Source organism: Carcharhinus amblyrhynchos, chromosome 28 (genome assembly GCF_965287045.1).
Source record: "Carcharhinus amblyrhynchos chromosome 28, sCarAmb.v2.hapA, whole genome shotgun sequence".
In the NCBI taxonomy this organism is placed as follows: Eukaryota; Metazoa; Chordata; class Chondrichthyes; order Carcharhiniformes; family Carcharhinidae; genus Carcharhinus; species Carcharhinus amblyrhynchos.
Window position 1 is genome coordinate 14,831,081 of NC_137351.1, and position 15,178 is coordinate 14,846,258.

Genomic DNA, 15,178 nt, shown 5'->3' on the forward strand with positions numbered 1-15,178 from the left:
GCAGAGATGCACTAATAACCTCTTCAGGTCTGTCCCATGTCCACAGTTGGCCCCCTCAAGGCAATTTGTACTCCTGCCAACCTCATTGCTTCTTTATTAGAAGAACTCTCCTGTGCTTCACATCTAGGCCACTCTGAAACCTTTTGAAAGTGAGAGTTGACAGACATTTGTCCATCAAAGCGATGATTTGCTTGGGTGGGATTTTCCGTCTGCGTTCACCCCAAGATCCCGTCCAAGGTTAACGGACCTTTGCGCCCGCCCACTACGATTCCTGTGGTGACTGGGATGGGAAAATTCCACCCCTTGTCTCAAAATCTAACATGACTGTTACTTCTGCTTTTGCAACGAAATAACAAAATAGGGGAACCAAAGGCTTGGTCAAAGTGGTAGGTTATAAGAAACATCTTAAAGGGGGATGAGGAGAGGCTGAGGGAGGGAGTCTAAGCAGCTGAAGTCACAGGGGTCAATGGTAGACTGAATCAGATGTGCAGAAAGGTGAAATTGGAGGAGAGTATATTATCTCAGAGGGTCATAGGGCTGGAGGAGATAACAGATAGGGAGAAGCAAAGCCATGGAATGATGTGAAAGCAAGGATGGTAATTTGAAATGGAAGCATTGCTGGACTGGGAGCCTATGAGGGTCATTGAGCCAACAGAGTGAAGAGTGAAGAATACTCAATGTGAGTTAGGATGTGGACAGTAAAAACTCAAATTTACAGAGGGTGAAAGGTGTGAGATTGGCCACATTGTATTGGAATAGTCAAGCCTAGCCCTACCTTGCATGACTAATTGCTGCCACCCAGTCATCACAATCCTTCACATCCTCTGTCCTCAGCTCCAGGGTTTTCTGAGCATCATGGCCAAAGTTAATTGTGAAGTAATACTGTGGAAAGAGAAAAAACATCATAAAATATCTCAATCAGGCAATCATCTAGAACTCTTGTGGGAAACGTTCAAAGAAGTTTCATCCTATGACTTCCCACCAAAATCATTCGACCTCCGCACTCCCAACACCTGTCACCTGATACCTCAATCTTACCCACCACCAATCAGAAAGTGGAGAGATTCTGCACAAGGCTGGGATTCTCCTTCCCTCACCTCCAATATCTTTACAATTCGCCCACAAAAATGTTCATTGAAAGTGAAAAATAAAACACTTGCGATTTTTAAAAAATGCTCATGTGACTTCTCTCCCTGGGCTATTGTTTGCAATAGTGTCCTGGAGATTAATCTTTAACTTCTGGAAACTCCAGGACAATCCCCGAGGAGTGGTGCCCCCTGGAAGGATCAGTGGGGAAATCAAAGTAAGCAGGTTAGGAATTAAAAGAGAATTTTTGTGGCATTCACAAAGAAGTAGAACTGCGAAATAAATTACAACAGAAAACCATTGAAGTGTGCAGTATAAATAGGTTCAGGAAACGATTGCAGCCTCTGGATATAGTGAGAGACAAAGTCTATTGCTAAATTAACCTTGTATCCCAGTATGGCTCCATCGTCTTTAATGGAAGTACTACTTTGAACCAGTTTGAAAGCAAAATCTGATAAAAGCTGTACTGGCTGAATGATATTGAGTGAAATCTATTCTGCTCCTTCTCCCTCTCCCACCCCTGGATCTATCCTCAGAGTAAAATGTGTTGATGTAATGACTCAGGAAGTCCGACTCAAAAGGAACATAGTTTATTATAGAATGCAAAGTAAAACCACTACTGTGGTGTACACACATTAGTCCCTGACTGGCACTACAGTTCAGCACACCCAGTCCTGGGCCTGCTTTATAAAAGAATCAGGTCATGAGTTCCATCTGGGCAGGCCGCTGCCTGTTACCAGGGGAACTCATTTTCAATGAGCCTCACAACGAGATCAATCAGTGATTCCCCATGTACCTCATGGGGGTTATCACACTCCTCCCCCCTCAAGTCAGGGGGTTCCTCCTCACTCCCATGATGATGGGGTCTTCTCCATCTCTTAGTCTGTGGCCTGATCTCCATCGCTTGTAGGCTCTTCCATGAAAACCCACTACAGGGGGTTCATCCTTGGTGGTGACCTCTGATTGGGTGTACAATGCCTCTGTCTCCATGTCTGAGCCAAAATCCTCTTCATCCAGGTTACTGGCTCTTATGTTTTTAGAGGACAGTGTCTCCTGTCTACTGGCTAGTGTGAAGGACTCTGAAGATGGTGCGTCAGTGGAAACAGTTGCCTCTGCCAAAAGTTCCTTGTGAACGGGGAGATCTACCTGCTTCTTTAAGGTCTTCTCCCTGGTTTTTGCCATTTAAGGCACTGGTCCCGTTTTCTCAGGAATAACTCCCAGAATCTGCAGAGAGCCGAAGTTCTCATGTGGACCGTATCTCCCAGTTTGATGCCTCTATCTGGTCTCTGACCATCATGGTCCCTTTTCTGGGCTTCTTGTTTTAACTCGATAGTACCAGCCAAATTTGGGGCATCCGGCTAAACCTAGTCGGAAAGCTTCGGCCCATCAATATCTCAGCTGTCATATGCAGCACAATCCGATAGTTAAAGAGGAAACGTGTGAGTTTTGTTTCTTCATGCCACTTCTGAATATCTAGACCCCCTGCTCAGCCAGGCGGTTTGAGGATGGGTGGTAAGGTGTCGGGCGGAGGTGCCTTACTCCATTTGTACTCACGAAGGTCTGAAACTCCCTGCTGGTAAATGGGATCCCATTGGCTGTCATGAGAACCTCAGATGTACAATGCGTATGAAAAGATTGATGGGGTTTCCCTCTGGTATTGTAAGTGGCAGAAGAGACCATCTGGTACCCTTTCTGAATGAGCATCGATGAGAATTAGCCATATGGAACCCATAAACAACCCCACAAAGTCTGCGTGTACTCGCACCCAGGGCCTCTCCAAGGGTGCAGTGAGGCTTTCTGGCTTTCCCAGCATGCCTTGCACCACTTGGCCAGGTTTTTGATATCACTGTCTGTGCCAGGCTATCAGACATAGCTCCTTGTGAGAATTTCCATCTTAGAAATTCCTGGGTGGTCAATGTGCAATTCTTGATGTATTGGTCACTGGCCTGTGGGAAAACCACCTGGGCTCCCCACAAGATGATGCCATTTTCTATACTCAACTCCTGATATTTAGAGAGATAAAGATTCAAATCCTCTGTAGGACACCTATGTGGTTCATTGCTTAGGATGATGTGACAGAGTTTCGTCAGTGTGAAGTCCTTTGGGGTCCAAGCCTGGATTGGCTTGGCAGATACTTCCAGCGTGTCCATGAAGTTCAGAGTCATGACAATTCATCCATCTTTGGAGAAGAAGGTAGGCTGGTGGATAGTGGTAGGCAGCTCAAGGCATTCATGTTGGCTATATGTCTCCCTGGGCAATGTTTTATGATATATTCATAGGCACCGAATAGCAACGTTGGATCTGGGCTGATATGATGGGAGGAATTCTCTTGTCTTTCTTGAGGAGGCTCAACAGTGGTTTGTGGTCTGTTACTGTGGCGAAATGTTAACCGTGGACATACTAGTAGAACATTTTCAGCACAAACACCATGGACAAACCTTCTTTTTCAATCTGGGCATACTTCCTCTTTGCATCCGCCACAGTTCATGATGTGCACAAGATTAGACAGTCTGTCCTTTCATCACAACGGTGCGATATTACCGCTCCTAACCCATAGGGAGGCATCGCAGGTTACAATGGGGGTCTTGGGGGTCACAGTGGGCTAGTATATTTGCTGACAGCAATTGTTATTTGATGTTTGCACAGGCTTTCTCTCGTGGCATTTGCCATGCCCATTTCTGATTTTTTAACAGTACGTGGCAGGGTTCCAGCAGGGTCACCAAGTTCAGTATGAGATTTTCATCGTCATTTATCAGACCTAGTAAAGACTTCAATGCTGTTGTGTCCCTTGGAGTCGGAGCCCTTTTATAGTCATCACCTTCACTTCAACAGGATGTAATCAATCCTTGTCAACTCTGTACCCAAGGTACATCACCTCATTTACCTGGAACACACATTTTCCCTTTTTAATTGGCGCCAGAATCATAAAAAAGCCAGAAGTCCTCCTCCAAATGCTCCATTGCAGTAGCTACTGAGATTAGGAGGCCATCCAGGTAGACTGCCACACTGGACACCCCTTAAAGGATGTTCTCCATCACCGTTTGAAGAAAGGTGTGATCTGAAGACATCCCAAAGGCTAGTGAGTATACTCGTACAGTCCTTTGTGAGTATTTATGCTGATATACTTCCTGGATGACACTTCAAGCTCCAGTTAGAGGTGTGGCTCATACCTACCTTGGAAAATACGTGACCCCCACTCAGCTTTGCACATAGGTCTTTGATGCATGGCATAGGTTATCTATCTAAGCGGGAGGCTCTTTTAACCATCAACTATCATCTCCACTGAAATGGACCAAATTGTCAGGTTTTAAAACTGGGATTAATGGGGCAGCCCCTTCCACAAATTGTACTGGGTATATAGTGTCAAGTTCCTCTGGATGTTCCAATTAGGCCTTTACTTTGGCACACAGGGCATAGGGGACAGGTTGTGCTGTGAAATATTTAGATTGGGCCTCTGGGACTATGTAGATCTTGGCCCTGGCACTTCTAACCTTCCCGAGGCCTTCTTGGAACACTTTGGGATATTTCCCAATGCCTTTGTATAAATTGTCAGCGCCCATTTTGAAGATTTGTTGCCAATCCAGGCAGATTGTCTGCAGCCAGTCCCTTTCCAGAAGACCGGGCCCTGGTCCTTGCATCACTATTAGGGGGAGTTGAATTGTCTGTTGGCCTTGTGTAACTGAGGTTACAGTGGTTCTGACAAAATGTAACGTCTCCCCAGTGTTTGTAGCCAGTCGAGCCTTGGTGTCCCACAGCTTAAATGCAAGATGCCCAATTGGAGTCGTCTAAAAGTTTGCTCCCCAATAATAGATCCAGCAGCTCCTGTGTCTACCTCCATGTTAGGGGGCAGCCATTTACCTGGAGTTTAATCTGGATTGGAGACACTTTGGATGCAATGATGCAATTGACCTGCATCCATTCCTCACTGTCGGGCTGGTTTATTTACAAAGCTCTGCCCTGATCTGGCTTCGGCCTGGGCGGTGCGAATTTTGCCTGTTTTGGTAGCCTGGATCAGATACATTGACCATAAGTGCAGCACGGATGTGATCACTCCTCACTATATTGTGGAGAGATTTCCCATCCAGTTCTGGAATCTCCTGGCCTCCGACTCCAATCACCCTTTCTAGGCAGCAAATGGGAGACGCGAGTGTTTTCCACTGGGGACTTGGTTCTTTGGTGTGGGGGTCGTGCAAGACTGAGGACAGTACCGTCTATGGACCCTGGAAGTCCCTGGGCCCTTTTTTTCCACGTTTTTGTGGGAAAGAGCCAGTTCCACAGCTTTCTTGAAGTCCAGAGTTGGGTTCAGTCAGTCTTTTCCTTTGGGTTACAAATATTATTAATTCCACATACTAAATGATTTCTTAACATTTCCAGAAGTGTTGATCTGTACTCACAGTGTTCCAGCAATTTCTACAGTCTTGTCAAGAATTCAGTGACTGGTCCCCAGGGAGTTTGTTTGCCGTGTTAAACCTGTCACATTGCAACATAATGAGTGGTTTAGGGTCGGAGTGGCCTGATATCATATCTATCAATTTGTCAAAAGATTTTGTATCCAGGGCTGCCGGGCAGGTTAAACTTTTTGTGATGCTGAAAGTCAGGGCCCCACAACTTTTCTTGTTCCTCATCGCCAATGTAATGACTCAGGAAGTTTGATTGAAAAGGAACATAGTTTATTACAGAATGCAAAGTAAAACCAGTCCTGGGCCTGCCCTATAAAAGTCTCAAGTAATGAGTTCCAGCGGGGCAGGTCACAGCCTGTTACCAAGGCAACTCATATACTACAAGCCCCACAGGAAGATTGATCAATGATTCTCCGTGGACCTCGTGGGGGTAATCACAGTTCTGAACAGACACAGACAACAGGTGTGAATATACATCACCAATATACAATCCAGATATAATTTTATATTAAAACACCAACTAGGGAAGGAAGATAACTGGGAAATGAAAGTTGATGCTGGATTTGTTCAGATGGTTTTTCTATATTGAGGAGAAAGTGAACAGTGGGAGCAGTGCACAGAAATGACTATTCCACACCAAAATATTCTCTTCCTGACACAAGGCAGTTCATGGATAAAGGGTTCCATTTCCCACTTTCATTAACCCGTTCAATCCCACCAGAGACGGATAACAGCTGCAAGGCCATAGCAGTAATATCCCCTTACAAATGTACTTAGCAGAACTACATAACATCACTCAGACAGGGAGAAAGTGACTGTATTAAATCATTTAGAGAGCAACTCTAGTTTACCTGCAAAGTATGAAGGAAAAACATCAGTGTTGTAAGTATTATTGAATTAATGATAAAATTAAACCAAGGATTAGAGGTCACCTACTGGAGTCAGTGGTATAGCAAAAGAACTGGAAACAGTGGCAGTCATTTTGAACATGTTGTTTGGGACATCACATGACATAGAAATGTAGAAACTAGAAGCGGGAGTAGGCCATTCGGCCCTTTGAGACTGCTCCACCATTCATTTTGACATGGCTAATTGAATTCAATATCCTGATCCCCACTTCCTCCCATATCCCTTGATCCCTTTAGCCCCCCCAAGAGCTATATCTAATTTGTTTTTGAAATCAGGCAATGTTTTGGCCTCAACTACACTCTGTGGTAGTGAATTCCACACATTCATCATCCTCTGGGTGAAGAAATTTCTCCTCACCTCAGTTCTAAAAGGTTTACCCCTTATCTCCCCCCCCCCCCCCCCCCCCCCCACCCCACCCCAACCCACCCACCAACCATCGGGAACGTTCTTTCTGAATCTACCCTGTCTGACAGGAAATATTTTTCTATAATTTGAGCCAATGGGAGCAGAGTTGTCCATGCTTGTTTATTTTATATTCAACATCAGTTCAGATTAATCTGTTCCTGGAGGAATCAACAGGAGAATCTTTACATCTCGGGAAGGTAGTTATGGGAGGGTTTGTGTGGATGACTGTGTCTGTCACATGTTGACCTCACCACCCATGAGATTATGTCGCCTTCATTGTTGGCAATTGTATCATCCAAAGGAAGGGAAAAACAACAACACCTGCATTCATACAGCACCTTTTCCATAAAAAAAACTCAAGAGTTGCAGGAACAAATTCAAGAGAAGTGTGAGGTAATTCATTTCGGTAGGAATAACAGATGTGTTGAGTATAGGGCTAACGGGAGGACTTTGAATAGTGTGGAGGAGCAGAGGGATCTAGGTGTATGTGTACATAGATCCCTGAAAGTTGGGAATCAAGTAGATAAGGTTGTTAAGAAGGCATACGGTGTCTTGGCGTTTATTGGTAGGGGGATTGAATTTAGGAGTCGCAGCGTCATGATGCAACTGTACACAACTCTGGTGCGGCCGCACTTGGAGTATTGTGTGCAGTTCTGGTCCCCACATTACAGGAAGGATGTAGAGGCTTTGGAGAGGGTGCAGAGGAGGTTTACCAGGATGTTGCCTGGTATGGAAGGGAGATCCTATGAGGAGAGACTGAGAGATTTGGGGTTGTTTTCGCTGGAAAGAAGGCGGCTAAGAGGGGACCTTATTGAAACATATAAGATGATTAGAGGTTTAGACAGGGTAGATAGTGATAGCCTTTTTCCTAGGATGGAGAGAGCTAGCACGAGGGGGCACGACTTTAAATTAAGGGGGGGTAGTTATAGGACTGATGTCAGGGGTAGGTTCTTTACCCAGAGGGTGGTGAGGGACTGGAATGCCCTGCCAGCTGCAGTTGTAAATGCGCCTAGTTTGGGGGTGTTTAAGAGATCTGTGGATAGGTTTATGGACGAAATGGGATTGGTTTAGATTAGTGGGTTAGTGTTGTTTTTTTTTAAAAGCTGGTCGGCGCAACATCGTGGGCCGAAGGGCCTGTTCTGCGCTGTAATGTTCTATGTTCTAACACTGAACCCCGGAAGATATTCAGATAGGTGACCATAAGCTTGGTCAAAAAGTCAGGTTCTAAGGAAAGTCTTAAAGGAGAAGCAAGAGGTAGAAAGGCTTAGGGAGGGAATTCCAGCGTTTAAGACAATGGTGAAGAGATCAACGGGGGGAGGGGAGAACGTTAATTTGGAGGAATGGAAAGTTTGTAAAGAGTTGTGTGGCTGGAGGAGGCTGCAATGATAGGGAGATAAAAATGACCCAGGGTAGAAATGATATTATTAAACAAGAAAGAATGCAGAAAAGATTTACTAGGATGCTACCGGGACTTGATGGTTTGAGTTATAGGGAGCAGCTGGACTGGGACTTTTTTCTCTGGAGCGTAGAAGGCTGATGGGTGATCTTATAGAGATCTATAAAATAACGAGGGGCACAGATCAGCTGGATAGTCAATATCTTTTCCCCAAAGATAGGGGAGTCTAAAACTAGAGGGCATAGGTTTAAGGTGAGAGGGGAGAGGTACAGAAGTATCCAGAGGGGCAATTTTTTCACAGAGGGTTCAGAGTGTCTGGAACAAGCTGCCAGAGATAATAGTAGAGGCGGGTACAATTTTATCTTTTAAAAAGCGTTTAGACAATTACATGGGTACGATGGGTATGGAGGGATATGGGCCAAATGCAGGCAATTGGGACTCGCTTAAGGGTTTAAAAAAATGGCGGTGTGGACAAGTTGGGCCGAAGGGCCTGATTCCATGCTGTAAATCCCTGTGACTCTATGATTCTTTTCATTCCTGGTTTAAAATTGCTTCTGGAGTTTGAGGTTTCCCAATAGTTATCCTAGGAAATAGCACAGCTTGAAAGAGCTCCTTCCTGTGCAATGTAAAATCATTTCTTTCCTCTCAACCATCAGGAATTTGTAGATTTAATTTGGCTGCAAAAAATTCCACCAGAAGAATTTTTCCTCCAGGAACGTTGGCAGAGAAGCAGAGAGGAATGGAAATTAGAACGATGAGGAAGGAGACTGGTGTTGTTAGCTGGAAAAGAACATTTGGGATTAAACATGTGGGTTAAATGCAGATCTTCTGTTCTGAAGTGTGCTATTTTCTAGACAATAGAATATGCACTGATTCAGAGTGGAACTAAAAATGCTGAAGGGTTTTTTTTACAGAAAGGCATAATAACAGATCTCAGTCAGGGCAGATAATATTTATAGCACAAGGCTGCATGCTTTGTGAGCTAGAAACCTACCAAAGGAAGGAAATCATGACTGGGTGAAGTGATTGCTGCTTTAGCCACTGAGCTGCCATTTCCTATGTTCTCATCAGGAGCAGCTGATATCAGTCTTGCACCTTTGCAACCCATTACTGTAATTTGACAATAGCCACTTGTTGAATATTCAACACAGGAACATTAGAAGTAAGAACAGGAATAAGCAGTATGATCCTTGGGCCTTCTTCACCATTTAAGGTCATAGCTGATCTTCAACCTCAACTTTGCTCCCCAGCACAATGCGATATCCCTGATTCCTTAGTGTCCAAAAATATTTGGAAAGTACACTAATGCCACCTGCCATTGTTCTCTGGGAATGAACCTTTGAATGAGATACTAAATGAGGGATCTGTTTGCCATTCAGGTGGATGTAGGAGATCCTGTGACACAAATCAAATCCGATCGTGGGCATTGTTCCCCCTTCACCCATCACTGTCAAAAGTAACTGGTCATTTAACCTCATCATTCCGTTTGTGATCTTCCTGTGCATACATTGTGTGTCAGGTCAACCCTACATTACAACAGGGATTACACTTCATAAATAGTACTGGTTTTACAAATTATAAAGTAATTAGAACACAGAAACAGGCCTTTCAACCCAACTGATCAATGCTGGTATTTATGCTTCACACTAGCCTTCCTCCACACCTCTTCATTTCACCCTATCAGGAATATCCTTCTATTCCCATCTCCCTTATGTGTTAATCCAGCTTCTCCTTAAGAGCATTGATCTTATTCACCATCCATTTGCTCACACTACTATAGGCTGGTTTGGTATGCGGACTGATCTGTACCAGTTTTAATCGTTCTGTGAACCAAAACATCCAATCAACAGAGAGAAACAAAGACAATGGACATTAGTGAAAAGTGGATTTGTTCCCAAGGGTGGTCTTTACCTTAAGTAACCCGATTTCATAGTTCAGTATCAAAAGTTGCTGAATTACACATAGAAGCTTTCGATATTATTGATGAGTTGCTGCATCTTGTAGATGGTACACACGACTGCCACTGTGCATCATAGTGGAGGCAGTGACTGTTTGTGGACGGGGTGCCAATCAAGCATGTTGCTTTGTCCTGGATGGTGTTGAGCTGCACCCATCCAGGCAGGTGAAGAGTGTTCCATCACATTCCTTACTTATGCCTTGTAGATAGTGGAGAGGCTCTGGGGAGTCAGGAGGTGAGTTACACCTTACAGGATTCCTAGCCTCTGATCTGCTCTTGTAGCTACAGTATTTATATGGCTAGTCCAGTTCAGTTTCTTGTCAATGGTGACCCCCATGGTGTTGATAGGGAGGCCATTCAGCATAAGTAATGCCAAGGAGTTAGAGTTAGATTCTCTCTTTTGGCAATAGTCATTGTCTGGCACTTACCTGCCATGAGTGTTACTTGTTATTTGTCAACCCAAGCCTGGATGTTGTCCAGGTCTTGCTACATTTGGACAGGGACTGGTTTAGTATCTGAAATGGTGCTGAACATTGTATAATCATTGGTGAACATCCCCACTTCTGACCTTATGATGGAAGGAAGGTCATTGATGAAGATGGCAGAGCTTAGTTGAATGGATTAGAATAAGTTAATTGTATCTTCATTTCAGATGGGTCTCTAACACTGTCCTGTCACATATTGTGTGATATTTTGTGTGTGTGTTCTGTGAATATCTGAGTGTCAGTATTGAAGAAAGGCAATGTATCAGTTCTCACTGAATTTAACTTGTCTAATATAGCCCAGTGCAAACTCTGCTGTCTTTGGTCGCTATGTAACTTATGAGATTGGATGAATAATTCTGTATTATTTGATATCAGTGTCCCTGACTTTCCAAGACAGACTTTTAACATTGACCCGAACAAGTAGACCAGACATTGGTCTACTGGCACCTTTGACAATGCAGCTCTCCCCCAGAAATGCCCTCAATATGACATTTAATCACACAGCTCCTGGAAGTGCCAGGAACCAAGCTGGACTGGCATTTCGACATCCCCAACCTGCTATTCCCCAAACAGGCACAGAGAAAGTTAAAGTTTATTTATTATTAGTCACAAGGAGGCTTACATTCATGCTGCAATGAAGTTACCGTAAAAATCCCCTAGTCACCACACTCTGGCGTCTGTTTGCGTACACTGAATGAGAATTTAGCACGACAAATGCATCGAACCAGCATGTCTTTCAGACTGTGAGAGGAAACCAGAGCACCCGGCGGAAATCCACGCAGGCACAGGGAGAACAGACAGTGACCCAGGCCGGGAATTGAACCCGGGTTCCTGGCACAGTGGGGCAGCAGTGCTAACCATTGTGCCACTGTGCCGCCCATAAAATGAATATCAGATGGCTGTGAGTCAAACACGAAAACACTGGTGAGCCCAAATTGCAAATAGTTTGCATGATTTCACTTTGTTTTAAATATTTAGGAGATTATTTACTGTAACTCAGGAAATATTATTGAGTGAGTTGGTTAAAAACAAGTTATTTATTTCAGTTACAGGATGTTCTAGTTAATTATAGAGCCTGATGGTTGGTTTCCAAGGTAACCAATTAAAGATTTCAAATGTACTTTTTCGTAATGGAGTGTTTTCTTCTGGGCCCTATTAATTGAATAATATTGATAGAATGTTCCATGGAAAGCAGATAATACTGGTGTGTTTACACTGATGGGGATGGGATAGATTAGAACCAAATTCCCTAACTAAACTGACTCGTCCTGAGCTAATTTCATATTCATTTGGCTTTGCTTCAGACAGTAAGGGAGATACATGAAGTTATTTTGGACACACCTTGCCTAATATTTATATTTAGCATTTATAAATTTAGTGTTTGCTGAATAAAAGCATCTGCTTGTCAACAGTTCAACTTTAATTTGATTTGTTTCATTTATAATGTCTGCTTGGCCACTAAATCAGAATGTAGATAACAAAGCTGGAACTGAGTGCGTAATTCAGGCAGACACTTCTCAGCAGCACTGAGGGAGTGCCACACTGTCAGAGAGACAGTACTGAGGGAGCACTGCACTGTCAGAGGGTCAGTACTGACGGAGTGCTGCACTGTCAGGGGGTCAGGACTGAGGGAATGCCGTACTGTCAGAGGGTCTGTACTGAGGGAGTGCCGCACTGTTAGAGGTCCAGGACTGAGGGAGTGCTACACTGTCAGAGGAACAGTACTGAGGGAGTGATGCACTGTCAGAGGGTCAGGACTGAGGGAGTGCTGCACTGTCAGAGGGTTAGTACTGAGGGAGTGCCGCACTGTCAGAGGGTCAATGCTGACGGAGCGCTGCACTGTCAGAGGGTCAGGACTGAGGGAGCGCTGCATTGTCAGAGGGCCAGTACTGAGAAAGTGCCGCTCTGTCAGAGGGTCAGTATTGAGGGAGAACTGCACTGTCAGAGGGTCAGTGCTGAGGGAGTGCTGCACTGTCAGAGGGTCAGTGCTGAGGGAGTGCTGCACTGTCAGAGGGTCAGGACTGAGGGAGTGCTGCACTGTCAGAGGGTTAGTACTGAGGGAGTGCCGCACTGTCAGAGGGTCAATGCTGATGGAGCGCTGCACTGTCAGAGGGTCAGGACTGAGGGAGCGCTGCATTGTCAGAGGGCCAGTACTAAGAAAGTGCCGCTCTGTCAGAGGGTCAGTATTGAGGGAGAACTGCACTGTCAGAGGGTCGGTGCTGAGGGAGCACTGCACTGTCAGAGGGTCAGTACTGAGGGAGTGCCACAGTGTCAGAGGGTCAGTACTGAGGGAGTGTTGCACTGTCAGAGGTCAGTTCTGAGGGAGTGCCGCATTGTCAGAGACTCAGTTCTGAGGGAGTGCTGCACTGCCAAAGGTCAGTACTGAGGGAGTGATGCACTGTCAGAGAGTCAGTACTGAGGGAGCACTGCACTGTCACTGGGTCAGGATGAGGGAGTGCTGCACTGTCAGAGGGTCAATACTGAGAGAGTGCTGTACTGCCAGAGGTCAGTACTGAGAAAGTGCCACACTGTCAGAGGGTCAGAATGAGGGAGTGCTGCACTGTCAGAGGCTCAGTACTAAGGGAGTGATGCACTGTCAGAGGCTCAGTACTAAGGGAGTGATGCACTGTCAGAGGGTCAGCACTGAGGGAGTGCTGCACTGTCAGAGGGTCAGTAATGAGTGAGTGCATCACTGTCAGCCGGTCAATACTGAGGGAGTGCTGCACTATCACTGGGTCAGTACTGGGGGAGTGCTACACTGTCAGAGAGCCAGTATGAGGGAGTGCTGCACTGTCAGAGGGTCAGTATGAGGGAGTGCTGCACTGTCAGAAGGTCAGCACTGAGAGTGCTGCACAGTCGGAGGGTCAGTACTGAGAATGTGCTGCACTGTCTAAGGGACAGAACTGAGGGAGTGCCGCAATGTTCAATGTGCTGTCTTTCAGATGAGTTGATAAATTGTGGCTTTGCCACAGTTGTAAATGGCATGGTGTGGCATCACACCAGTGGCCGCTGAATATCCGGTGAGGGGGCAAATGCCAGAGAGAGTGCATGCTAATACCATGCTAATGTATTAAAGTGGGCTTTCTGGGGTTCTGCGACATGTTTCACACCACTCTGCTGACGAGGGGGCTAGAAGGTCAGAGCTCCGAAACTTGCCAGCACAAATCGTGCTTTTTGAGTCACTCCAGATGTTGAGTCCATGCTGCCATTCCCACTGGGGAAAAGTGGGGTTCAAATTCGCCCTATCATTCTGGAATCAACAGCTATCCTCTTCACTATCAACTACATCAACAATTTTTGTGCCTTCTGCAAATTTCCCAATGATGCCTTTCATATTTATGTCTTACTCATTAATATAGACAACAAGTAGGAAAGGGTCCAACACTGAGCCCTGGGGAGCTTCATTGCAAAGTTTTCCATTCACAAAAGCATCCTATTGTCAGTTACCCTTTGTTTTCTGTCAGTGAGTCAGTTTTGGATCCACCCTGCCACCTTCCCCTGTATCCCACGAGATCTCACTGTTCTGCCCAGTCTGCCGTGTGGGATTTTGTCAAATACCTTAAAATCCATGTAGACAACATCTACTGCACCACCCTCATCAATCCTCCTTCTTACTTCCTCAAAACATTTTATTCAGGTAGCAGAACACAATCTCCCCCCAGTAAAACCATGCTGACTATCCCTGATCAATCTGCACATTTCTCAGTGACAGTTTATCCTGACTCTTAGAATTGTTTCCGGTAGTTTACCCACCACCAAAGTCAGAGTGGCTGCCTATAGTTCCCTGGCCTATCCCTCACACCCTTTTTAAATAATGGTACAGCATTTGCGACTACCAATCCTCTGGTACCTCGCCTATATCTCATGGGGATTGGAAAATGATCCTCAGAGCATTTGTTAATTCGCCACAATGCTCCTTCGCTGCTACTTCACCCACTTGCCCAACTTCATTTCCTATGACTAAATCTGGAATTGTGCCCTCTCTCATTGGGTTTGTTATGCGCTGACTAAAGAAGTTCTCTTGAAAGCCATTCAAGAATTTAGCTCTATCATTGCTCTTCACGTTGTTTATATCCCAGTTAATATTAGGATAGTTGAAGCCCCCAGTGATTACTGCCTATCTTCATATCTGTTATTTTCCCTTCCACTATTTGGGAATCGATAGTACACTCCCAGCAATGTGGCTGTCCCTTTTTTATTTCTGAGCTCAACCCCTGTAACTTAATTTGATGTTTTATTTAGCATATCATCCTCCCTCACAGCTGTGAATGATTCTTTAAACAATAATGTGACACCCCCACCTTTTTACGCAATGTGGACACAACCTCTGGCTGATCACCCTCCCTCAGAAGAACATCCTGCGGACACTCCATCACACCCACAGACGCAACATACCCTCCTTGGGGCCACATCTATGGCCACAGAACACCAAGGCACCAGGTTCAGCAGCTGCTGACACTTCCTGTATATGTGCCCATCTAGGACACTGGGAACATCCATCACTTTTCCCAGCTCACTCATTTGTAAATGCAATCAATCT

The 15,178-nt window shown here is 45.1% G+C and overlaps 1 protein-coding gene across 1 annotated transcript in view; it reads right to left on the bottom strand.

The window, feature by feature from the left end:
* The window catches only part of rasgrf1 (Ras protein specific guanine nucleotide releasing factor 1), an 88,772-nt gene that overhangs the window by 50,426 nt on the left and 23,168 nt on the right, over positions 1-15,178 (bottom strand). Inside the window, exon 2 of the mRNA XM_080214199.1 lies at positions 776-882. Coding sequence (XP_080070325.1) covers positions 776-882 — 107 coding nt within the window. The remainder of the gene's footprint in view (positions 1-775; positions 883-15,178) is intronic.